Genomic DNA, 26,318 nt, shown 5'->3' with positions numbered 1-26,318 from the left:
AACTCGCCTGAGCTGTCTGACAAGGGGGAGAGGAGAAGGGCGGCCAGCTCGGGCCCTGCTGGGAACGGCCCTGCACTGGGGGGTCTGTAGGTTAAGGGACTGGCCAGGGCCGAAGCACCAAGGCGGGGGTTGAGCAGGACGGGGAGGGGATGCACTCGGTTGGGGGACCCCAGGGAAAATGTGGGGCTCCCAGGGCAGGCAGGCAGGGACAGCAAGGGGAGACCAGAGCCGAGTGTCCTGTGGAGGAGAGGGGACAGGGGAGGAAGCAGAGCCTTGCAACCACCGCCCAGCCGAGTGGGCAGGTAAGCGCCATTTTCACTCAATCCTTGCTCCCCACGAGGCCCACTCCGGCACGGAGCCTGCCGTGACCCCCATGAGGGGCTGTCATGACATCGAGCTCTGCTCAGCCTGAGACGTGACTAATTATCTGCAGAATGAGCCACCCCGTTTTCGAGGAAATTAGGTTTTAAAAATAGTCGGGGGAGGAGAGGCGTGCCGCGCCGCAGAGCCGGGAGGTGGCCCCTCTGAGCAGTTTCCTCTGGCCGGACTGAGTGCCCGAGGCGGGGGCTCTGCCGCTGGGGCCCCTCTCTCCTGGCCCCAGCACAGGACCTGGCGGCAACGCGACCCGGGCCTGCGGCACACGGCTCTGATTGCTGGCTGCACGGTGACCTCATCGGCCACCCCACCTCCCTGTGTGCCCGGGGCTTCTCTCCGAGCCTCAGTCTCTGCCTGTAAAGTGTGGCCGAAGCCAGCTCGAGCCCTCGAGGCACTGCCGTTCTCCACGGGGACACATGGCCGCCTCTGCACCCGCTGTTCCCTGGCCTGTGCCCGGTCTCTGCCCTGGCCCTGCCGTGACCCATGGACGCCGTGTCCCACACCAGCCACCTTTGCACCCCACCGACGCCCCCCCATCCTGCAGACCAGCCTGGTCTCTCCTGGTGACTCCCTCAGGGGACTCCCTCAGGACGGGGCCTGCCCTGGGCTGACAGCCTGGGCGTTTGTTGACTGACTCATGGACTGACAGATACCCGTTCCTCTTCTCTCTGCACACAGGCCTCTGCCAGAGCTTCCTCTCCACATCTGTCCGACGTGGACACTGAGGCCGCGAATGACTAAACTGCGGGAGGAGGCGGACTGTCAGGCTGGCTCCACAGTAAGACCCAGAGTAAGAATGGGGACGGAGAGACCTGGACAGGTGGCCGGAGGGAGGGAGGCATTGCAGGAGAGGAAACAGGGCGCAAGCTAGGCTCACTGACAGAGCGCCGCTGGGCAGAAGGCCCAGTGAGGGCAAGCTCGAGGGTGGGTGGAAGGCACCTCGACCCACGTGGGCACCTGCAGGGCCCCGCGACAGCAGGCGGGACAGGCACAGTGGTGGCCTCATCCCTGCATGACCGAAGTCCAGGCCCCCGTGGCTGTGAGGAGGAAGCCCCAGCCCTGGAGGCAGTGGGGGTTGGGGGAGAGTGGGCAGCGCCCTGGAAGGTCCAGGATGAGGAAGCCGGGGACTGGGGGGCCAGGGAGAGCTCAGGGCAGGGGAGGGGTTCTGGGAAAGGGGGCCCACCCACCCCGTCCCCACCAGAGACAAGGGTCTCCCCAGGCCCCACTACAGCCCTGCAGGGTAAAGACCAGGCCCTGTTACCCCACCAGACCGTGCGTGGCCCCCTCCCTGCCCTCCACTCCTCCCTCTGCTCCAGCCACACGGGCCCTTGCCGTCCCTCCAGCACACCAGCGCCAGCGCCACCCTGCGTCACAGCCTCTGCATGAGCGGGGCCTCTGCCTGGCCTGCTGGTCCCAAGATTCCCTCAGGGTTTGTTCCTTTGCTTCACCCCAGACCTGGCTTAAACATCACCCCCTCAGAGGCCTCCCCCAGCCACCCTGTGCCAAAGAGTCCCCTCCTCACTGCCCAGCACATGGCACCACCTGGCATATGGCTGTTGTCATCCCCACAACAGGGGGCCCAGGCCTGCTCTGTCACCTGCCCCCCACAGATTCTGGCAAAGCTCTCTGAGGGCAGCAAGGGAGGGCCAGTGGGAAAGTGGCGGCACTGGGACCCAAGTGTGTCAGAGTAGCACAGGGGGCCTGCACCCCTGGGTGGGGCCGCTGCCCAGAGGGTAGCTGCTGGGCGCCCAGCACAGGTGCGGGCTCACCATGACACTGCAACCCGAGTGCATGAGGACGGCCCAGGCATGGGGTCCTGCGATCCTGCAAGCAGGAAGCAACCCCGGGCCAGAGCTCATGGTCACCTCCCTCATTCGCTGGACAACCCATCCTCTGGCCTCCCGCCGTGAAGGCCTCTGACCACAGGGACCACAGGCCCTTTTGAGGACCTGCCAGGAAGGCCAGGCTGGGCAGCAGCACTCCACGACACAGGCTGGGTTGGGGACCCAGAGGGGGCGGGGCCAACCCTCAGCTCTGGTGAGGCTCAGCCCAGGACCCAGTGGACAAGGGCAGGCCATGCGAGAATCTTCTCTCGCTAAACTGCAGAAAGGCCTTCTGTGGCTGTCCACAGATGGCTGCGATGCTTGGCAGTGGTGTGACTTGGGAGGAAAGGGACAGCATGGGTGTGAGGAAGGCTGGCACTTCTCACTGCGTCTCTGGGAACCTGGGCCATGACGCTCAGAGGCCGGCTCCCTGCAGAAAGGCCGGGCGGCCCCAGCTGTTCCTGCCATCCCAGTTGAGGGCTGGACAGGCAAGTGCAGGACAAGCTTGAATTTCCTGCCACCGCCGACCACAGCCACGGGACTAACCCCAGCTATGACCTACAGAAGAACCACCCAGCTGAACCCAACCCAAAAAACAGAATCGCAAGCAAATACATCGTTGTCTGAAGCCTCTATCTGGCGGTGGTTTGTTACACGGCAATAGCTGACTGAAACAGATCTCAGCTCACTGTAACTTCTGCCTCTTGGGTTCAAGCAATTCTCTTGCCTCAGCCTCCCCCGAGTAGCTGGGACTATAGGCACGCACCACCACGCCCAGCTTTTTTGTATTTTTAGTAGAGACAGGGTTACACCATATTGGCCAGGACGGTCTCGATATCTTGACCTCGTAATCTACCCGCCTCGGCCTCCCAACATGCTGCAATGACAGACATGAGCCACCGCACCCGGCCTATCTGTGGACTTCTTTGGAACAGGAGGAGTTACAGTTTTTAATTCCTTTGTCTTACTTGGATTTCTTACATTCAAAGGAGCATTAATAATCTGTATAATGGATTATTCAGCCATGAAAAGGAATGAGGCTTTGAAGCAGGCCACGGCACGGATGCACCTTGAAGACGTCATGCTCAGCGAGAGACACCAGACACAAGAGGCCATGCAGTGTGTGACCCCATTTCTACGAAATGCCCAGGACAGGCTGATCCAGAGAGACAGGGAGGGGATGCGTGGGTGCTGGGGCTGGGGAGGGATGGGGAGTGACAGCCACTGGGCACGGGGTTTGCTTTCGGGGTGATAGAAATGTACTAGAATTAGTGGCAGCAACTGAACAACTCTGTGAATACACCGAAAAGAATTTACTCAGTTGCAATAAGTAAGCAGTAAGACGCTTTCAAAGGGTGAATTTTGTGGCAGTGAATTATGTCCCAGAAAAGCAAAATGAAGATGCAGATCCCGTTAGTTGCAAAAGTATTGCCCAGTGACACACACCATCTGGAACCTTCTCCAAACTCTTGTCATCCCCCAGGGCCTCACAGTTTGCTTGTCTCTAAAGGAGGTCGGGGGACTTGGTCAAGGCTTAACCAGAAGGGCAGCCAGTCCTGCAGGCTGGAGCTTCTCACACTGTCTGTGCCTGCAGGACTGAGTTCACTCTTTCTTTTCTCTCCATCATGGACCAAGGCTTTTGTAAATCGTAGTAAACACCAACTGCCAAGGTCTGGAAGGCTGGTGCCGATTCTCGGCTTCTACTCCTCTCTGGTGTGGACTGAGGTGGACAGTCCTGTCCACGGTGACACCAAACGGCCCTGCTTCAGGCCTCTTCTCTCTTGATAGGAGTGTACCAACATGCAAACAGTTTGGGGGCCTCCAGGCACCCCCCAAAGCCCATGCAAACCAGGGTCTCCTCCCTCAGCACTTAGGGCTGGACTGTTCTCTGGGCTGGTCACTGGGGTTGTCCTGGGCGCTGCAGAGTGCTGAGCAGCGTCCCTGGCCTCTACTCACTCCATGCCAAGGGCATCCCCCAGCTGTAACAACCACAGATGTCTCCAGCCAAGGCCCAGTGTCCCCAGGGGGCAGAACGACCCCAGGTGACGCCCCAATGTGCTGGCCCCTGAGGTTAAACCCTTGGGTGACAAGTTCAACACGGCTGCAACAGCAAATATCTGCTCCAGGTGCCAACCAAGCTCTCCTCACGCAGAGTCCCACCCGGCCTGACCAGGCAGCCACTCCTCAAGGCTTCATCTGACACATGGGGAAACTGAGGCTGGGAGAGGTGGAAGGATTCCGACAACGTTGGGGAGAAACCACATGGCCAGGCTTCCTTCCTGAGGTTAGATCGTCTCTAACCTCATACAGGCCTGGCGTGGTAGGCAATGGCGTCCCTGTTTGGGGACAGGAAGCACCCGACTGACGGTCCCCACCGGGAAGTGACGAGAGACGTGAACTCAGGTACCTGCCTGGCCCTGCAGCCCCAAGACAGGTGAGTCGCCGTAAACTGTCACCCGGTACATCCGCGGTCCCGGGCACCCACCGTTCCCAGCACACCTCGGGGAGTGGCCCGCCTGAGCTTGGTTCTAAGCCCTGTGGTGTTTGGGTTCGGTCAACCTTAGAAATCACAATGTTTTGGAGAAAAACCTGGGTTTCTCCAAAAACAGGCCGATCTAAAAATAAAAGGCTGCACCATCACTCAGTCCCGCCCAGCACGCTCGCCTCTGCCTTCGTCCCCCACGGCCCGCTCCCCAGCGGTGTGTGGCCAGAAGGTGCCTATGGACATCTGATCCAGCTGCCACCTAATTCATGATCACTGTTTGACAGGCCGGGAAATGGGTATTTGGGGACATCTACTAAGTTACCCAAAGCCAACGGTGAAAAACTCTGTGATCCCATCTATGAATCCAGAAAAACCTTCAACGAAATTCAGTATGAATTTCATGTCCCCCCAAAACACTACCAACAAAGAAAAAAAGGAGAGAAAAGGAGAATGCTTCTACTTTAAAAAGAAATGTAAGACCAGGCGACGTGGCTCTAGCACTTTGGGAGGCCGAGGCAGGAGGATGGCTTGAGCCCAGAAGTTTGAAACCAGCCTGGGCAACATAGTGAGCCCCCCCATCTCTACAAAAAAAAATTTAAATATTAGCCAGGAGTGGTGGTGCACGCCTGTGTTTCTAGCTACTTGGGAGGCTGAGGCAGGAGGATCACTTGAACCCAGAAGTTTGAGGCTGCAGTGAGCTATGACTGCACGACTCTCTCTCCCACCCAACCTTGTTCAGGTCTGGATCAAATGTCACCTCCTCAGGGAGGTCCCTCCCTGGTCACCCTGTCCCCGCTTGGTTTACTTCTCTCTACTCCTTGGATCCTCTGAGGCCATGAGCCCAGGGCAGCGACCTCATCTTTCCTCCCGCAACAGTGCAGGGAGCACGAGCATGGCACGTGGGTAAGGCTGCCTGTGACAGCGTTCTCCTCCCGGGAGTCCCACGGAGGTCTGGGTCCAGGGCACAGCGGGCTTGGCTCAGGAGGGAAACGGGGTTGGATGGAGTCAAGAGCCTGGAGGCACAGGCTGCTTCCCGTCTCTAACCCCTGAGCCGCCCTGGAATAGCTGGAGCGTGGCGAGGAGCTGGCCAGAGGCCCGCTAGCCCACCTTTGCCGTGTGTGCGGCGGGGCCCGCACCATGAGAACCCCATGGCTTAGTCATGCAGTCGTCCCAACAACCCCGTGATGTAGGCACTGTTACTGCTCCCATTATGCAGAGGCGGAAACTGAGGCTCAGAGAGATCAGATCACTTGCCTGAGATCATGCAGCAAAAACGTGGGGGTGGACGCACCTGATTCCAGGAGGTCAGGCCCCAGGCTGCGTCACCACAGCAGGGATGGGAGGAGAGTGAGGAGGAGCCGGGCGGGGGAAGGGCGGAGGGGCCTCCCAGGCAGAGGCACAGCCAGTGCAAAGGCCCCGGGGCAGAATCGTGTCTGGAGAGTTGGGATCTGTCCGGGCACAACCGGAGAGTCCTGAGCAGAGCACAGCCAGCCCCCACTTCCCCTCCTGGGCAGTCCCACGCCTCCCCCACGTTGGAGCCCCTGGCACCCTGGCCAGTGATGACTCTGCAGCAGGCCCGGCCCCCAGCACAGGAGAGGCAGAGCAGACGCTTCGGTGCCTGGAGCACCGCCCACAGCCTCCTGGCTGGGAAATGGCCTCTGTGTCACCCACTGGACCTCACGATGCTTCAAAATAAAGACAGACCGATAAGAAGAGCCTCCCGCTCACAGTGCGGCGGTGGTAACCACACCAGTCATGCATGAGCACTTTTTTGCCTTATAATTAAAGGCATCAAACAAGATGAGCTCATTGCCACCCCCTCACCCCCCACACATCAGCCAGCGCACGATCTCACAGCACTCACTGCACAGATGGGGACACCTGCTGCCTGCCAGGATCCCTTTGGTCCCAGGAGCGGGGCCGACCTCCCTCCCCTTGAAAGTGGGCAGGTCTCAAGCCCTGCTTTTGGCCAATCACATGATGCAGAAGTGACACGGGGTGGGGGGGGGGCGGTGAGTTCTCCCATCAGCCTCTGCTCTCTTGGGATCCCTCCAGTACGATGTTGGGGCCAGGCTGCACAGCAACAGTGATGCAGAGAGAGGCCTGGGAGAGGAGGCCACCGGGGTGTGCCGGCACCAGCCAGATGCCGCTGCCTAGGTGATCCAGGCCAACAGCAGTGATGGGGAAGAACCAACCTGCTGAGCCCAGCCAAGCCCGAGAAACCGACAGCAAAAGCACTGTGGTGTGAATCCTCTCAGTGTGGCAGTGGTCTGTTGCATAATCCATGACTTCCACCACAGACACACCCAGAGTGGGACCACCACCTGCTCAAGGTCACCCGGCACGTAGGGCCCAGGCAGCAAAGTTCTGGGCGGCTGTCTCCCTCTGAGCACCAGGATCTGGTTCCCTGTGACCCACCAGGAGAACTCAAGCTCTTAGTGCTACGCGGCTTCCACCACTGCAGACACGTCATTCAGCAGTCAGGGCCAGACACGTGAATCTTAGAAGGTTCCGAGTTATTTCTGGGTGTTGGATGGGGGAAGGTCTCTTACTTTGCAACTTGCATCCTTTGGTGCTGTTTGAAATACATATTTTGTCATTTTTATTTATAGAAATGAGGCTTTTCTCAAAGCATTAACACAGTCAACTTGTAAAACAGGCAAAGGAGAAGAAAACAAACAGTGTGAACATCTGAGAAAGACGCCCAGACCCCTCTCATGATAAAAGACGTGATATGAAACTGGCTGCCAGCAATCGGGGGGAGACGCAGGGTGTCTTCACACAGCCGGGGTGATGCCAGTGTCAATGGGTTCACCCCCAGGGGCAGCCTGGCAGCATTGCTAATGTGTGTGCCGTTGGCAGCAACTTCAATTCTAGAACTTTCTCCTAAACTTCAGCACAGGTAAAAAGACAGGAGTCTCGCTGATTATGTTGAAGTCATAGGGTCCTACAGAGACTGTCTAAAGCAGGGGCTGGCAAACCACAGTCCAGGGGCCGAATGCAGCCCACTAAAGAAAGTTTTCTTGGAACACAGCCACAACCATTTCTTCACAGATTGTCTGGCTCCTTAAGTGCTAAAACCGCAGCGTGGAGGAGTCGTGACAGAGACCACCTGGACCACAAACCCTAAAATGCTCATCTAGATTTTTTTTGTAGAGACGGGGTCTTGCACTGTCACCCAGGCTGGAGCACAGTGGTGCCATCATACCTCTGCAGCCTCCAACTCCTGGGCTCAAGTGATTGTCCTGCCTCAGCCTCCTGAGTAGCTGGGACTACAGGCGCCACCACGTCTGGCTAATTCTTTTCTTTTTCAGAGAAAAAGGAGGTCTCGCGTCGTTGCCGAGGCTGGCCTCAAACTCCTGGGCTCAAGGGATCCTCCTACCCTGGCCTCCCGAAGCAGGCGTGAGCCACCGTACTTAAGAGTAAAAGCTAAAAAATTTACTCCTCAGCCCTTTACAGCAAGTTTCCTAGCCAGGCAGTGACTCACACCTGTAATCCCAGCACTCTGGGAGGCTGATCCTCCTAAAAGGCGAATCACCTAAGGTCAGCAGTTCGACAGCAGCCTGGCCAACATGGTAAAACCCTGTCTCTACCAAAAATACAAAAATTAGCCAGGCGTGGTGGTGCACACCTGTAATCCCAGCTACTCTGGAAGCTGAGGCAGAAGACTGGCTTGAACCTGGGAGGCACAGGTTGCAGTGGGCTGAGATCACGCCACTGACCTCCAGCCTGGACGACACAGCAAGACTCTGTCTCGAGAAAAATAAATAAAATAAAGACAGATCAAGTGAACTTCATCAAGACTTTTGTGCCTCACAGGACACCAGCAAGAAACTGGACCTGTAGAATGGCAGAAAGATTTGAATCATCTATGTGGTGAGGGCCCCACATCTAAAAGACACGAACTCACAAGTCACTAATAAGAACCAGGCCAGGCAGTGTCACACCTGTCATCTCAACTCATCTCAACGCTTCGGGAGGCCAAACAGGGAGGATGGCTTGAGTCCAGGAGTTTGAGACCAGCCTGGGCAACAGAGCAAGACCGTGTCTCTACAAAAATACAAAAATTAGCTGGGGGTGGTGGCGGCACCTATAGTTCCGGCTACTTGGGAGGCTAAGGTGGGAGGATCGCACCACTGCACTCCAGCCTGGGCAACAGAGTGAGAGCCTGTCTCAGAAAACAAGAAGCACAGACAACAAGAAGAGCTGGTGAAGATGTGGAAAAATGAGGAGCCCTGTCTGCCGCGGCGGGAATGTAAGACGCTGCAGCCACCGTGGGAAACAGTCTGACAGTTCCTCAAACTGTCCCACACCAGGTTTCTGCGGCCCCGCAATCCCACCCTTGGACATCAACTCAAGAGAAGTGAAAACCTCCGTCCACACAAAAACTATGCAAATGTTCGCAGGGGCACATCCACAACAGCCAAAAGGGGGAAGCAGCCCAGGCGTCCATCGTTGGGTGAATGGGCCAGCACAGCCTGGCCATCCACACGCTGGGGCGGGACTCAGCTGTGAAAAGGACGAGGCTTTGACACAGGCCGCAGCGCAGACGCACCTGGAGGACGTCACGCTCAGCGAGAGGACACAGAAGTGTGATCCCATTTTCCCTTTTTTTTTTTTTTTTGAGACGGAGTCTCGCTCTGTCGCCCAGGCTGGAGTGCAGTAGCGCGATCTTGGCTCACTGCAAGCTCCGCCTCCCGGGTTCACGCCATTCTCCTGCCTCAGCCTCCCAAGTACCTGGGACTACAGGCGCCCGCCACCGCGCCTGGCTAATTGTTTTTGTATTTTTAGTAGAGACGGGGTTTCACCGTGTTAGCCAGGATGGTCTCTATCTCCTGACCTTGTGATCCGTCCGCCTCGGCCTCCCAAAGTGCTGGGATCACAGGCGTGAGCCACCGCACCTGGCCCCATTTTCCCACTTCTATGAAATGCCCAGAAAGTGAGTGAGGTGTTGTCAGGGGTTGGAGGAGGGGTGGCAGCGACAGTTAATGAGCTCTCCATGGACAGCTTTTGGCTGATGAGAATATTCTGGAATAAGAGGGGACAGCTGTACAACTGTGAACATACTAAAACCTATGAACACATGTACACACTACAAATAGGTAAAACGTAGGGTCTGTGAATTATATCCCAATAAAGTTGCTATTTAAAAAGAATTTAAGGCCGGGCGCGGTGGCTCACACCTGTGATCCCAGCACTTTGGGAGGCCAAGGTGGGCAGATCACGAGGTCAGGAGTTTGAGACCAGCCTGACCAACATGGAGAAACCCAGTCTCTATTAAAAAAAAAAAAATACAAAAATTAGCCAAGTGTGGTGGCACGTGCCTGTAATCCCAGCTACTCAGGAGGCTGAGACAGGAGAATCACTTGAACCTGAGAGGCGGAGGTTGCAATGAGTCGAGATTGTGCCACTGCATTCCAGCCTGGGTGGCAAAGACTCAGTCTCAAATGAAAAAACACTAAGTAAGAAGTCCAAGTGCATTCCAGGCATGGTGGCTCAAGCCTGTAATCCCAGCACTTTGGGAGGCCGAGACGGGCGGATCACGAGGTCAGGAGATCGAGACCATCCTGGCTAACAGGGTGAAACCTCGTCTCTACTAAAAAATACGAAAAGCTAGCCGGGTGAGGTGGCGGGCACCTGTAGTCTCAGCTAGTCGGGAGGCTGAGGCAGGAGAATGGCGTGAACCTGGGAGGCGGAGCTTGCAGTGAGCTGAGATCTGGCCACTGCACTCCAGCCTGGGCGACAGAGCGAGACTCCATCTCAAAAAAAAAAAGAAAAAAAAAAACTCCAAGTGCAAAACAAGGTATATGTCCCAAACGCAGGGCAGGAAAGGAAGCAAGGACCCACAGGGGCAGGGAGCGGTGAGGGCCTGTGGGAAGGGGACACAGATGTACATACACGCACACACGTGCACACATGCACACACACGCACACATGCACACACACAGATACACACACGCACGGACACGTGCATACACACACGCAGATACACGCACACACACACAGATATACGCGCACACACACGCACACATGCAGATACGCACACACATGCACACATACATGCACATACACATGCACACATGCATGCACATACACATGCACACATGCAGACACACACATGCACACATACATACGCAGACACACGCACACATACACGGACACATGCACACACACGCACAGGACACTTGCAGGACACAGCAAGGAGGGGGTGAGCTGGCTGCAGGGGAGGGTACACCTGGGGGACCCCAGCACAGTGGGGGGACAGCCTGCGTTCCACCGGAGTAGTCGGCCGCCCCTCCTCCTTGCCCCGTTTTCCCTTCTCCCTGCTGGGTGCTCCCCACCAGGCCGCAGAGTCATCGCTTTCCCAAGCAGGCAGGCGGGCAGGAGCCAGGGCGGTAAACAGGAAGCCCTGCGCGGGCGGGCGGAGCGTCCAGAACTCCACAGGCCCTGAGCTGTTGGGCCATATCCCAGGGCCCCAGTGTCCAGGGAGAAAGAGGCTCCAACGTCAGCACCAAGCTTCTGGGCGGGTCGGTGCCGGAGGCTGTGGGGCGTGGCCAGTCAGCAGGTGGACGGGTCAGGGTCCACAGGACACGCCGGCCCCTGGGGGAAGCCCGGCCCGTGCGGGTTGCGGGAGATTCTGATGGGCCCCGAGCTGAGGTTCCCGCAGCCAGGGTCTGCGCGGGGTCCCCACCCCTTTGCGCGCTCCGTCTCCAGCACAGCAGAGGTGGACGACCCTCGCGGCTGGCTCCCCAGCGTCCCTGTCCTCCAGGGTCCCTCCGGCGAGTACGGTGGCCCTGAAGGGAATTCCGCCCGGAGCCTGAGGTTAGGCCGCGGTGGGAAACAGAGCAGAGTGCCGCAGGGCAGCCTCCAGGGGCTTGTGTGTTCCTCATCTGCGGGTGGGACGGCCCCTGGCCCCCTGCTGTGGGCGGGGGGGGGGTCTGGAAGACCCGAAGGCTATTTCCAGGGCAGCATCACCAGTACTTTGGGGCACACACATCCCCAGGCGGCTCCGGTGAGGCCCCTCGCCCCTGGTTTCAGCTCCTGCTGTGAGCACCTGGCTTTCCCTGGTCCACTGAGGTCTGCGTGTGTTTTGCAGTTTTGCAGGTGATTGTGCTGTTGAAATTGCCCCCCAGGCATTGTCCTCAGGTGGTTTCGTGTCCCTCAGGGCTAGAGACCAGGATGAGCCCGCGGAGAAACCCGCAGTGAGAGAAGCTTTGCTCAAACAGGACTGAGAGTGGAAAGAGAGAGGAGAGAGAGGGGGGAGAACGAGAGCAAGAGAGAGACACCGAGCGGGCCGGTCGAGGGAGGGGGACCCCTGCCCACGTGGCCACAGCCCCCTACCCCGTTTTTGAGCCCCCACCCAGCTGAATACATGCGCCGGGGTCCCCCTTCTGGCCTCGCCCGCAACCCAGAGCCTGCGAAGGGGGGGTGGGGCCGGGAAAGTGCCCAGCATGGGCGGGGAGGGGGCGGGCTTGGCGCAAGGCCTGCGGTCCGTGAGCTCCCTGTGGATAAATCAACAACATGGGTGTCTTTAAAATTTTCTTAGGATCTCACTCTGTCGCCCAGGCTGGAGTGCAGTGGCGCAATCACGGCTCACAGCAGCCTCAAACTCCTGGGCTCAAGCGATCCAGCGATTCTCCTGCCTCAGCCTCGCAAAGTGCTGGGATTACAGACGTGAGCCATCGCGCCCAGCCCTAAAGAAAGATGCCTTGAAATAGAAACGGACACACAACAAGGTCACGTTATCGACTGGCTGATGGAAACGTCGTGCCCAGAGGCTCACAGGAACCCAACCTTGGGTTTCCCCTGGAGTCAGGGCTCAGTGTGCGCCTGAAGTGTCTGCAGCAGCGTCACAAACTAACTACCACAAACAGGCCCAGCGCGGTGGCTCACGCCTGTAACCCCAGCACTTTGGGAGGCTGAGGTGGGTGGATCACGAGATGAGGAGTTCGAGACCCGCCTGGCTAATATAGTGAAAACCCATCTCTACTAAAAATACAAAAAATCAGCCGGACGTGGTGGCGGGAGCCTGTAATTCCAGCTACTCAGGAGGCTGAGGCAGGAGAATCGCTTGAAACCGGAAGACGGAGGTTTCGGTGAGCCGAGATGCACTCCAGCCTGGGCTAAGGAGCAAAACTCCGTCTCAAAAAAATAAATAAATAAATAAAAGATAAAATAATTAAAATAAAATAAAGAACTACCACAAATAACGGAACTGGCTGCTTCAGGCAGAGAGGCACTGTGCCAGCAACCAACATGCAAATGGCCTGACAAAATCACACATGCACACGCTACCTCACGCACTCACACACACAGACTCGCACACACGCACACACTAACACACACACTCCCACACACACAGAATGATAAAGACATGGCAAAACGTTAGCAGCTGGCAGATCTCTGTGTGGGCTGTATGGGTGTTCACTGTAGCATTCCTGCCCCTTCTATAGACTGGAAAGCTTTCCAAACACACTATTTTTAAAAGCCTAATATAATCTGAGGCCCAAGTGTACGGACCAGAGAAACACCTGCGGTGACAGTCGTTATCCACAGAGATGGAGAGGGTGAGGTGGGACTCGCCTTTTACTCACTGCACGTCTGACTACTTTTTTTTTTTTTTTTTTTTTTTTTGAGACAGAGTCTCGCTCTGTCGCCTAGGCTGGAGTGCAGTGGCCGGATCTCAGTTCACTGCAAGCTCGGCCTCCCGGGTTTACGCCATTCTCCTGCCTCAGCCTCCCGAGTAGCCGGGACTACAGGCGCCCGCCACCTCGCCCGGCTAGTTTTTTGTATTTTTTAGTAGAGACGGGGTTTCACCGGGTTAGCCAGGATGGTCTTGATCTGCTGACCTCATGATCCGCCCGTCTCGGCCTCCCAAAGTGCTGGGATTACAGGCTTGAGCCACCGCGCCTGGCCCTTTTTTTTTTTTTTTTTTTTTTTTTAACTGTGAACATGTTATCATTTTTTCAAGACAAAATATGGCTGTAGCATGAAGGCAAAGGCAGAGGAATGGAGCAGAACAGAAAGTCCAGAAATAGGCCAGGCGCACTGGCTCACTCCTGTAACCCCAGCACTTTGGGAAGCCAAGGCAAGAGGATCACTTGAGGCCAGGAGCTGAAGACCAGCCCAGGCAACATGGCAGGACCCTGTCTCCACAGAAGATTAAAAATTAGCCATGCACAGTGGTGCACACCTGCAGTCCCAGCGAGTTAGGAGGCTGGTTTGAACCCAGGAGGTTGAGGCTGCAGCAAGCTACAATCACGTCACTGAACTCTAGCCTGGGTGACACAGTGAGACACTGTCTTAAAAAAAAAAAGAAAAAAAGAATTGTGAACAAAAAAGAAGCTAAGTTATAAAAGTCTTAGCAGAATTTAATCATAACCTCAGAACAGGAAGACTTTCCCATCCATGACACCAAACTAGGAAACCAAAAAAGGCAAGAATGATAAGTCTGACCACATAAACCCCAAAATACCTGCCGAGTGTTAACGATCATCATAGGAGAAGATGGGCAAAGAAGTACTTGCACTTGTGTCACCAATACATGAATAGCTGCCATAACAAATAAAGAGCTCCTATGAATCAACAAGATGGTAATAGGTAACTGTAGACTGGGAAAGACACAATCATACAGGTCCCAGAAAATGAGGTCAGAGTTCAACCTGACATGTGTGTGCTTACAAGAAGGAACTGTGCAAGGAAAATGGGCCAAGGAGGGTCGAGGCCGGGGCCATGGAGCTTGCAGGAGCTGAGGCAGCTCGGAGCCGGCCTCGGTGGTGACCCTGTCTCCCTGGTGGGGACACTCCATTTTCTAGCTCTGATAGAAACACAGGTGACCGTTGGGAGGAGCTCGAAGGAGCTCCTGTGGGGCGAGTCCCTTCTCCTCGAGTGGTTTCTGCTCCCCTTGTGGAAACGCAGTTCCAAGAAAACAAAGAGGAAATGCTGAGAAGATCCACGAGGACTTTTTCTCTGAGTCACAGGAAGATGAATATACGTTGCAATGACGCAGGGAGGGAAGAAGTCGCCTCGCGCCCATATGGCTGGTGAGGATGGGAGAGACGGACGCATCCTCTGCTGCCGGAACACGAGCGCCCGGTCTGTACAGTGCTGATGCTGCGTTTTGTTTTCCAGATTTTACGACATCTTGGGGGCCTCGCTGATCTGGGGATGACGGCCCCTTCCACGGTTAGCGGATTGCTGCGAGCGCACTGTGACGTGCAGAGCAACCAACTGCGAGCCCACACGCCTCATCAAACTCTCACGTGCCACGCCCAGGTTCCCTGTCCTGAATCACCCCAGGGCTAGCTCCCAGACCAGGGACCACCCCAACAGCCAGGAGCTGCAAACAGCTGGGGGTCAAACCAGCCCATCCCAGGCACACCCAGCCCACCTACCCCGCCTGGCCCATTCCTTCCCACCAAAGCCTCACACAGGCCCTGGCCCGACCCTTCTGCCCTCTGGCTCCTGCCTGACGCCGGTGCTGCATGGGGTGGCCCTGCGTGGGTCGCAGTCGGGCCCCTTCACCCTGCGTGGGTCACAGTCGGGCCCCTTCTCTCGGGAACTTAACACAAGAGCTTTTCTTTTTTTCTTTTTTTTTTTTGAGACGGAGTCTCGCTCTGTCGCCCAGGCTGGAGTGCAGTGGCCGGATCTCAGCTCACTGCAAGCTCCGCCTCCCGGGTTCCCGTCATTCTCCTGCCTCAGCCTCCCGAGTAGCTGGGACTACAGGCGCCCGCCACCTCGCCCGGCTAGTTTTTTGTATTTTTAGTAGAGATGGGGTTTCACCGTGTCAGCCAGGATGGTCTCGATCTCCTGACCTCATGATCCGCCCGTCTTGGCCTCCCAAAGTACTGGGATTACAGGCTTGAGCCACCGTGCCCGGCACAAGAGCTTTTCAATAGCAGTCACCTCCTGCTCTCTTGGCCTCACCAGACCTGATTAAAACCAATCACAGTGCATTTTAATACACGTACCACCTTTCTGGGTTACAGAAGTATGGAGCCTTTACTGCACTAAGGGTGACAGCACCTCTGTCAACCTGGATCTGAGAGATCAGGGGAGCAAAACCACCATAGCCCCCAACACAAGCAAGAAACAAGCCTCTGGGATGGCCAGGAGAGCGGGGATGTTTGTTTTAGCAGCAGACGCCAAGCCAGGCTGACTCATATGTGCCTGGGGAAATGCATTCGCCCCAGGAGGATGGACCAGCCAGACATGGATGCACAGGGGCTGCAGGCACGGGGCCCCAAGGCAGCTACTCCCACCCCAGGCTCTTTTCCCTGCCCAAGCAGCCCTGCTGATGTCAGCGCACATAGGTGGCCAGGCCCAGCACCGCACGGGAAGGGCGCACAGTGGGAACTGCCCGCTCACGTCCCCCTCCCTGCTCCCTGGGCGCTCACCATGGGCAGGGCCGGCTCTGAGCCTTTTGTGTGCATTGACTCATCTAATCCTCAAGGGACCCTGCTTTCCGAATGAGGAAACTGAGGCACGGAGCGGCTGAGCAACCGAACCCGCTCATCTCAGCTGTCCTCCTGCCAACAGCGCGACGGAACAGAGACACCGTCCACTGAGCACGGCCACCACCAGGGTCCTGACGGCCCCACCCAGTCACACTGCCGGCTCTCCCCACTGCCCCCGACGCTCCCCACAGGGGCTTCTGGGGTCTTACACGCAGTTCGGCCATGCTGGGCACTGGCGGCCCCCACGCTGCCCTTTCTGCATCTATCTTGGCTGACGGCGGCTCTGTCCTTCCAGGGCTCAGGCTCAAACCTTGATATCAAACTCAAGCCCCCTCAGCCCCACACTCAACCCTTCAAAAGGTCCTGCTGGCTCTGCTCCCAAAATCCATCCCAGGTGGCCCACTGCTCATGTTCCCCTCTGCCCTGGTTCCCCTAGCCCAGCTCCCGCCCTCACCCCATCTGTCCTCCCTACAGCAGCCACCAGGGGGTGCCTGTGAGCTCCTGAGTCGGGGCCCAACCCTCCTCTGCCCTCAGCCCTCCATGGCTCCCACCTCCCTCGGGGTCAAAGCCCAAGTCCTCCCTGCAGCCCACAAGGCCCTGCACACCCTGCCCCGTCCCCTCCCTACCCTCCCCTCCTCACTGTTCCTCTAAAACACCAGGCGTGGTCCTGCCCCAGGGCCTTTGCACAGTGCCTCTGCTGGAGGGCTCCCCCCACACTTGCACGACCCCCTGGCTTCCCCTGGACCTCTGTTCAAGCATGACCCCCAAGTCCCCGGCCTTGAGGGCACCTCCTCTGCCGCTCTCTCCCCTCCTCTGCTCAGCTCTTCTCCCCGGCACTTGTCTCGTCCACTGCATTACGTGTTTTGCTTTTCTTTGCTGTCTGCACATCCTGGCCCCACTTCCAGGGTTCCTTCGGGGGCCTGGCCTTCTTGTTTCCCTGGCCCCCAGCACCCGGCCAAAGCACACATAGGAGAGCACATGTTGGCGATATCCGAACCGCAACCCACTCCCCCAAACCGTCATCAGCAGCCCCGCCTGAGTGGAGGACAGCGGCCAGGCAGGGTGCTGGGGTACTCTCTTCACTCAGCCAGAGGCCCGGTCCCCTGGCACCCCCACGTCAGCTCAGGCACCTGGGGGCCCTCATCCTCAACTCCAGCCCCTCCCAAGCTGGCCTCTCAGCATGGCGGGGAGGCAGGTGCAGGGGCTCCGAGCTAATCCCCTCAGGCTGTAATCCCCACGAGCACTGGCACCACCGCGGGCCCCTGTCCAGCTGGCGCCTGCCGGCAAATCCTTACAGGGTCTTGCCCAGCCTGGTCCTGTGTAAAGGGACATGCTGCCCAAGCCAGGTGGCAGGCAGCAGGAAGCAGGGAGGCCTAGGCCCCGCTCCTCGTTCACAGCCCCACCCTGTGTGGACTTTCCAGCCCTCCTGGAGCCTCGGTTTCCCCATCTGTAAAGAAAGACCCAGGTCGGCCGGGCGCGGTGGCTCAAGCCTGTAATCCCAGCACTTTGGGAGGCCGAGACGGGCGGATCACGAGGTCAGGAGATCGAGAACATCCTGGCTAACACGGTGAAACCCCGTCTCTACTAAAAAATACAAAAAACTAGCCAGGCGAGGTGGCGGGCGCCTGTAGTCCCAGCTACTCGGGAGGCTGAGGCAGGAGAATGGTCTAAAACCCGGGAGGCGGAACTTGCAGTGAGCTGAGATCCGGCCACTGCACCCCAGCCTGGGCGACAGAGCAAGACTCTGTCTCAAAAAAAAAAAAAAAAAAAAACAAACAAAAAACTAGCCGGGCGAGGTGGTGGGCGCCTGTAGTCCCGGCTACTCGGGAGGCTGAGGCAGGAGAATGGCGTAAAAAAATCCGGGAGGCGGAGCTTGCAGTGAGCTGAGATCCGGCCACTGCACTCCACCCTGGGCGACACAGCGAGACTCCGTCTCAAAAAAAAAGAAAGACCCAGGTCATGCAGCTTCCCAGGGGCTGGGCCCTCACCCATCCCTGTCCTGCCAAGTACTCAAGACACCTGCAGCTGTCGTTCCAAAAGGCAAAGAAGGGGCCACCGTCGGGGCCATGCCTGTAATCCCAGCACTTTGGGAGGCGGAGGCAGGAGGGCTGCTTGGGACAGACCCTTGGACCCTGGACAACATAGTGAGACCTCATCTCTACAAAAAGTTTTAAAATTTTAAAACAAAGAGAAGTCACTTGCTCAGAGGCACACGGGTCTCCGTGGCCAAGGCAGGCTCAGCTCAGTCCACACCAGGCTCTGGGACCACCCCGCCCAGACTCCTGGAGGCTCCCCCTGCTTTGGGGGTCCCCACTGCCTGCTCATCCCACATCGGCACACACCTGCCACAGAGCCTGGGCTGTCCTGCTCTGTCCCACAGTCCTGCTCTGTCCTCAGTCCTCGCCACCCTGGCCACCAGCTCCAGGGCTTAGGCCAAAATCCTTCCGGGCCCCTCATCTCCCTCACCAGCCCTCACCTCCCCATGCCCTGTCCAGGCACCGGCGCCACTCACCTGGACACCTGCCCCAACCCCACAGAGCATGGCTGCCCACAGACCATCCCCCACCAGGCGCCGGGGCTGTGAATGGGTGCTCGCCGCCCCACTCAGACGCCAGTGCCGCCGGCTGTCCTCACGTCCGACCTCACACGACCCTCTCGCACCGCACGGACTTCACTTCTGCAGCTCAAGTGGGTGCAGCACGTTCCCACCCCACGGGCTCGGCGCGGCTGTCCCACCGCCTACGTCGCCTGAGCCACAGCCCATCCTTATTCAGCTCGTGGTGACAGTCACCTGCCTCCGAGTCCTTGGCTGTCACAGGCCTGGCCACTCGACCTCCCAGGTACCCTCCCCACACTCACCACCGCCCAACGCAGCCCGGCTCTGGGCTGGGCAAACATCTTCTGTAAAGGACCGGGCAGCAAGTGTTTTTGGCTCTGCGGAACACGCAGTCCCAAGCGTGACACTCAGCTCCCAGCTCTGCCGCTGCAGCATGGAGGCCACCAAGGCCGGCAAGGGAACAAATGGTGTGGCTGTTGCCAATAAAACTTTGTCGACAAGAACTGGCATGGACAGATTCGGGCTGGGGCTCATGTGGCCACTTGTTGCCATCCACAGCCTGACGCCCAGCAACTGAGGGCTCCAAGGGGTCAGCGAGGGAGTCCCGTTGGCACCAAAAGACCGGGCACCCTGAGCCCCACCCGGCCCACACGAGGTATTCAACAAAGGTCTGGAGCCCATGCGAGGACCTGCAGGAATGGACCCCACGCTTTCGCGAGCCCTGACTCCCACGGTGGACCCCAGCACCCAGGTGAGCTCGCTTGGCACCTGGTCCCCCACCGGAAGCAGCACACGAAGGGGACTCCTCCTCCAACGGCAACCTGGGAGGGAGGGGGCATCCTAGCTCTCTCGCGGGGCCGGCTGCCTGCCCTGTGCCTTCTAAGGGCTTTACCCCTCGATTCTCCACGCAGCCCAGGAGAAAAGCAGCCATCACGCCCACTTTACAGACAGGGACACCGAGGCCACACGTCCCCGGCTGGCATGCAGTGGCGCTGGGTGTGAACCCAGGAGGGCCGACTCCCGAGGCCTCTCCACCGGGACACCCAGGCTGCGGCAGTCACAGTGCCTTACCTGCATCCTGGGAGGAGGCCAGGGCGGGACAGAATGAGGAACTTTCCGTCCCCAGCGTCCTCAGACTCCGCCTGGGCCCTGTTGACTTGCAACGAGAGACACCACAATCCCACTGACCCTTTTGTGTTGTTGTGGTTGTTGAGACACTATTTCGCTGTTACTCAGGCGTGCAGTGGCACGATCACAGCTCACTGCAGCCTCGGCCTCCCAGGCTCAGGTGATCCTCCTGCCTCAGCCTCCTGAGTAGCTGGAACTACAGGTGCATGCCATTACGTCTAGTTACTTCTTTTAATTTTTTTTAGTAGAGACGGGGTCTTGCTACGTTGCCCCAGGCTGGTCTCAAACTCCTGAGGTCAAGTGATCCTCCTGCCTCAGCCTCCCAAAATGCTGGGATTACAGGTGTAAGCCACCATGCCAGGCCTCCCTGACCTTTTATGCAGACCACCACAGCTATAGGGGAGGCCCTGGTGGTGGTGCTGACTCCCTGCCCGGCCCTGTGACCACACTACACTGTGCTCCAGGCACGCGGGGCCTCTGCTGGGGCCATGCCCTCTTCCTGCCCACCACCCACAGGTCTCCCTCAGATGCCACCTTCTTGGCAAGCCCTTCCCAGTCACCCCATTCTACCCTGCCCTTCCTCCCTGGCACTGCTGCCCTCGTGCACCTGATGTTCACCAGGCTCTGCCCTGTGCTGAGCTCTTCCGGGTGCAGGGGATGCCGCGGGAGCAGCACAGACAGCCTTGGCCCTGGCGGAGCTCTCGCTCAGGAGGAGATGGTCAGAAAACACGTCAGCAGAGCCATATGTTTCAGGTGGTGACAAGTGCTATGGTGACACAAACAAGGAAGAGGAACCGGGAGGGCAGGGGACGGAGGAGGGGAGGCCGCTGTGTAGTGACAGCAGGGCGGGGAGGCCTCACGGAGAGGAGATGCTCCCGCAAAACCTAGAGAGTGCTAAGGGAGTGAAGGACACAGAAAGGAGGAGGGGCATTCCAGGCAGGGGGCGAGGACAGCAGTGCAAAGGCCCTGGGGCAGGACCACACCCCGCGTGCTGGAGGAACAGCAAGGGGCCCATGGGCGGCATCAGAGTGCGGAGGGGAGGGCAAGGGCCCGGCGCAGGCTGTGCAGGGCCTGATGGGCTTCAAGGAGGACTGTGTCTTTGACCCTGAGGGAGGTGGGAGCTATGGAGGGCTGCCAGCAGAGGAGGGGTGGGACTTGGGCTGCTGGTTTTTAATGGGGTCCTCCTGGAATGTGGGACAGGGAGCAGAGGAAGAACAGGAGCGCTGGGCCTGGCTCAAAGGGAGAAGGAGAACCAAGCTGGATGGAGGAGGACCGAGCTGGATGGAGGAGGACCGAGCTGGTGCAAGGAGGACTGAGCTGGACGGAGGAGGACCGAGCTGGACCGGGGAAGACCGGGCTGGACTGGGGAGGGTCGAACTGGACCGGGGAGGACCAAGCTGGACCCGGGGGAGGCAGAGGACAGGGAAGGAGTCAGTGGGTTCTGGGCCAGTTCTGAAGGTGAAGCTGACATCATTTGCCGCCAGATCAGCCGCGGGAGTGGGGCAGGGGCAGGGATGTAGCTGACCTTTCAGGGCATCATAGAGACAGATCAGCCGTGGGAGTGGGGCAGGGGCAGAGATGGAGCTGAGCGTTCTGGGGCATCACAGAGATAGGACAGCCTGGAAGAGGCTCAGACACACCCAGGCCAGAGCTCAGACCAAACCCCACCACAGGCCATCGGCCCCCACAGCGGGCACAGCCGCATCCCAAGACCCGGCCTTCCCAAGACGGCCCCCATGTGCCCCACAGCCATGGCCCGTGGAGACGCCATTCAGGCCACGTCTCGGGAGCCAGGAGCCCGGGCAATTAGAGGAACCAGATTTTAAACACCAACGAGACATTGCTTTGCCTCCCACCGGATCGGCCAAAATCGCCAAGGACGACGACATTGGGAGCTGGCAGTGCCACGGGAAACGGGCAGCCTCCCTCAGCCTGTCGGACAAGGCTCCCGCTGTAGCTGAGCTTTCTGGAAGGTGTCACCATCGCCTCTAACAGCAAGAGTTGACTCCAGAAACCACCGGCACGGGCCTCAGCAGGGGCCTGGAGGCACTGACGATGGAGAGGCCCGAAGGGGGCGGCCAACCGGCACACAGTCACCAAGCGTGAGTGCCAACTCATCCCAGGCTCAGCCAGCCCCCGGCAGACACGGTCATCACCCCATTTTACAGACAGGACACTGAAGCCCAGGGAAGTGATGGCCACACAGCAACTGAGGCGCGGAGCTGGGAGGGGTACCCTGGTGGGAACAACTCCAGGGGCTCCCCCTTAACCACTGCCTGGCACTCGCCCTCTCTACAAACCGATACCAACATAGGGTGGGGAGACTCCAGATGACCACAGATAAAAAGCAAGCAGTTCACAGAGTCATAAACGTGTGGCATTTCTCACCAGGGCCGTCCTGCCCCCAGGGGACACTGAACAATGTCTGGGTCACTTGTGGCTGTCACAACTGGGAGGTACTCCTGGCGTACAGTGGACAGAAGCCAGGGGCGCTGCTCAGCACCCCTCATTTCCTGGCTCAACATACCTCTGCCAAGGCAGAGAAGCCCCAGTGAGACATGAAACCATCTCGGTGAAGAACAAGCAGGCCCCTTTATGTGCTCAGGTCTCCGCGGCCCAGCCAGGCACAACCTAAACTCACCAGCACTGACATAGAAGAGATGGCGTTGGAGGAATGAGGCAACTCTGAATTTTAAAATTTCAGAGGCAATATATGGCCAGCTGGAGTCCGATTTCTGTGGATTTCAGGGATGGGCAGAGATGCCGGACCCTGACCTTCCAGCTGTCCCCTCCCCGCCCATGCTCAGCCCCAGCCATGGCTCCTGCAGCTGGCAACTTTATCTGTCCCCAGTGCTCCCAGAGCCCCTGATAAGATGAATGGTCACAGTGCGGTTTTCTCGTGGTCAGCGAGTCCTGGGTTACTTTGTCTCTGACCAGCTGGGGTCAGAGGGCTGACAGCGGAAGTTGGGGGGCCCGAGAAAGGAACCCGGGCTAGGGCCTGCTGCCCTGCCTGGGTTCCTCCACCATGTCTCGTGTTAGCCAGGCCAGGACACTGGCTGCCCGCAAAGAAAGGGGCGAGGCCACTGGCTCTGGGGAAGGAACCGGGTCATCCACCAAGCAGTTCCATATGGCCGCCAGGAGGGAAGCCACGAGTGTCTTTCAAGGCTGGGGGCGGTGGGGGGGGGGGGGACTTGATAACTTCCACACTCTCTCTCTCTCTCTCCAGACATTTCCCCCAACTCCCAGGCAGCACGCATCGCCCGCCCGCCCGCCCGCTTGCCCGCCTGCCAACCAAGGAAGCTTCGGGAGGCCCGGGGGGAGAAGGAGGACGGATGCCCGTGTGGGTGTCTACAGAGACGTTGCTGCTGCCGGCTGCCTGGGAGGAGCAGAGGATTTTGTGAATCCGGAAACTTCCGATTTGGGAGCTTGTGACCTCGACAGAGAAGGAGCCGTTCCCTTCCTCTGGGCTCTGCACACCGTCCCCACAGAAGGGCAGGCCCAGCTGCCCGCACCTACCCGGCTGGAGGGCCAGGAAGCAGCCAAAAGGGGCATGAGACAACCGCGCCCCCCGCCCAGCCCGCAGCCCCACCAGTGTGTCCCGGGGGAAGGCTCGGGGAGAGGGAGAGGGGGCGACAGGGCACCCTGTGTGCACAGCCGGGGCGGTGGAGGTATCTTGAAATGTCACCCTTTTCCTCCCCTCATTGTAGCAAGGAGGTAAACTGAGGCCCAGGAAGGTGAGGAAAGGTCGTGCACCCGTACCCAGGTCTGGGGACTTACAGAAAGGGAGGTGACATCACGAGGTGGACACGCACGGCCTCAGAGACCCCCGCCTTCTCCACCCAAGCAGCCGCCACTCACACGCCGGGCAGCCCCGGGGAGTGGATCCGAGCAGAGGCCGGCAGAACGGGGGTCCCCAGCGGCGCCCACGCCGAGTCGCCCCCGGCCCTGGAGCGGTGGGAGGTGGCACCCCGCAGGCCTCCCACTTCCCGGCGCGGCCCCAGCCCCGTCCTCCCCGGGGCTCCAGGAGGCTGCCCCGCCCCAGGCTACCGGAACCAGCGGGGACCCCGCAGCGACCGTGCAGCCCCAGTCCCGGCCCCACAGCCCCGCGACCCTCAGCGCTCGGACGAGCCCAGCGGGCCGCAGCCCCCGGAGGCCGGGCCGTTACCTGCCGCCGCCCCGCTCTCCGCCGCCCACGCCGCCTCCGAGGGCACGGCCCCCGCCTCGGCGCTCTCCGCCTCGTCCGGCACCTCCAGCTCCATGGCCGCGCGCGGACGGCGGCGGGGGCGCCCGAGGGGTACCCGAGCTGCGACCGCCGCCGCCGAACAACAAGCGCCGCCGGCCAAGGGAGGGCGCGCCGGGCCGGCGCGGGGCGGACGGGGCGGGGCCTGCGTGCGTGCGACGCCGCGGACGGCGCGCAGCCAATCGGGACTCGGGGGCGGGGCCGGCGTGCGACCTACGGCCAGAAGCGCCTCGAGTGCCCCCTCGCGCCCAGGGGTGGGAGGACAGCGCCAGGCTCGCCATTCCATCGTGTTAGGTAAGAAAGATTGACAGGCACGATAAGTATCAATAACATTGCTGTGCACACTGCATACCAATGACATGGAACTACACAACACATCCCAATAATATGGATCTATACATCACATGCCAATAATATGGATGTACACAGCACATGCCAATAACATGGATCTAAACAACACATGCCAGTAACAGGGACCTGCGCAGCACATGACAGTAGCATGGATCCAGCAGGGCGCGGTGGCTCGCGCCTGTAATTCCAGCACTTTGGGAGGCCGAGGAGGCGGATCACCTGAGGTCAGGAGTTCGAGACCATCCTGACCAACATGGTGAAATCCTGTCTCTGCTAAAAATACAAAAAATAGCTGGGCGCGGTGGCGCACACCAGTAATCCCAGCTACTCGGGAGGCTGAGGCAAAAGAATCGCTTGAACCTAGGAGGTGGAGGTTGCAGTGAGGCAAGGTCGCGTGGTTGAACTCCAGCCTGGGCCACAGAGTGAGACTCTGTCTCAAAAACAAAAAACACATGGACCTGCACAGCACATGCCAATAATATGGAGTTACCCAATAGATGCCAATAACATGGATATACACAATACATGCCAACAACACGGATATACACATCACATGCCAATAACATGGATATACACAGCACTTGCCAATTACATGCATATACATAATACATGCTAATAACCCCAATAACATGAATCTATACCAGATCATTAACATGGATCTACAAAAAACATACAAATGGCATTGCTGTATGCAATACATGCCAATAACATTGCTATACACGATGAATACCGATAACATTGATCTACACAATACATGTGACTAACATTGATCTATGCAATACACATTATTAACAGTGATATACACACTACATGTCAATAACACTGATATGTACAAAATATGCCAATAACAGTGATATACACAGTACATGTAAATAATAATGATCTACACGTGGCCGGGCGTGGGGCTCAAGCCTGCACTTTGGGAGGCTGAGGCAGGCAGACCACAAGGTCATGAGATCGAGACCATCCTGGTGAAACCCTGGTGAAACCCCGTCTCTACCAAAAATACAAAAAATTAGCCGGGCGTAGTGGCGGGCACCTGTAGTCCCAGCTACTCGGGAGGCTGAGGCAGGAGAATCACTTGAACCCGGGAGGCAGAGGTTGCAGTGAGCCCACATGGCACCACTGTACTCCAGCCTGGGCAACAGAGCAAGACTGTCTCCAAAAAAGAAACAGATGGTGAAAATGGGCCGGGTGTGGTGGCTCACGCCTGTAATCCCAGCACTTTAGGAGGCCGAGGTGGGTGGATCACGTAAGGTCAAGAGTTCAGGACCAGCCTGGCCAACGTGGCGAAACACTGTCTCTACTAAAAATACCAAAAAAATAGCCGGGAGTTGGCACATGCCTGTAATCCCAGCTACTCGGGAGGCTAAGGCAGGAGAATCACTTGAACCCGAGAGGCGGAGGTTGCATTGAGCCAACATGGCACCACTGTACTCCAGCCTGGGCGACAGAGCAAAACAAAAAAAAAAAAAAAAAGAAATGGTGAAAATGGTGAATTGTGTGTTATGTGTATTTTACTACCATTTTTTGTTTTTTTCTTTTTTGAGATGCAGTCTTGCTCTGTCACCCAGGCTGGAGTGCAGTGGCGCGATCTTGGCTCACTGCAGCCTCTGCCTCCCAGGTCCAAGCGATCCTCCCACCTCAGCCTCTCAAGTAGCTGGGACCACAGGTGTGTGCTACCATACCTGGCTAATTTTTGTAATTTTAGTAGAAACGGGATTTCTACTAAAATTGGCCAGGCTGGTCTCAAACTCCCGACCTCAGGTGATCCGCCCACCTTGGCCTCCAAAAGTGTGAGGATTATAGGCGTGAACCACCACACCTGGTCTCCACCATTTTAAGGCTCCAGGAAGAGTTATTTGGACTCAGGTCATCAACAGAGCCCCTGATTCATCCAGAA

At 58.2% G+C, this 26,318-nt stretch overlaps 1 protein-coding gene across 6 annotated transcripts in view; it reads right to left on the bottom strand.

Annotated features, from left to right (window-relative positions):
• PIP5K1C (phosphatidylinositol-4-phosphate 5-kinase type 1 gamma) overlaps positions 1-24,179 on the bottom strand; it is a 67,438-nt gene extending 43,259 nt beyond the window's left edge. For 4 of the 6 annotated variants that reach the window (XM_050770244.1, XM_050770245.1, XM_050770243.1 and 1 more), the window contains exon 1: positions 23,990-24,174. In XM_050770244.1, coding sequence (XP_050626201.1) covers positions 23,990-24,083 — 94 coding nt within the window. In that variant the 5' untranslated portion in view covers positions 24,084-24,174. Of the gene's footprint in view, positions 1-23,989 lie in introns of all 6 variants that reach the window. The other 2 variants (XM_050770242.1, XM_050770246.1) reach the window with 2 other exon arrangements.
• Positions 24,180-26,318: the final 2,139 nt, after the last annotated feature.

This window comes from Macaca thibetana, chromosome 19 (assembly GCF_024542745.1).
Source record: "Macaca thibetana thibetana isolate TM-01 chromosome 19, ASM2454274v1, whole genome shotgun sequence".
NCBI lineage: Eukaryota > Metazoa > Chordata > Mammalia > Primates > Cercopithecidae > Macaca > Macaca thibetana.
Note: the sequence above shows the minus strand (reverse complement) of the source record. Positions and strands in the feature narration are given on the sequence as shown.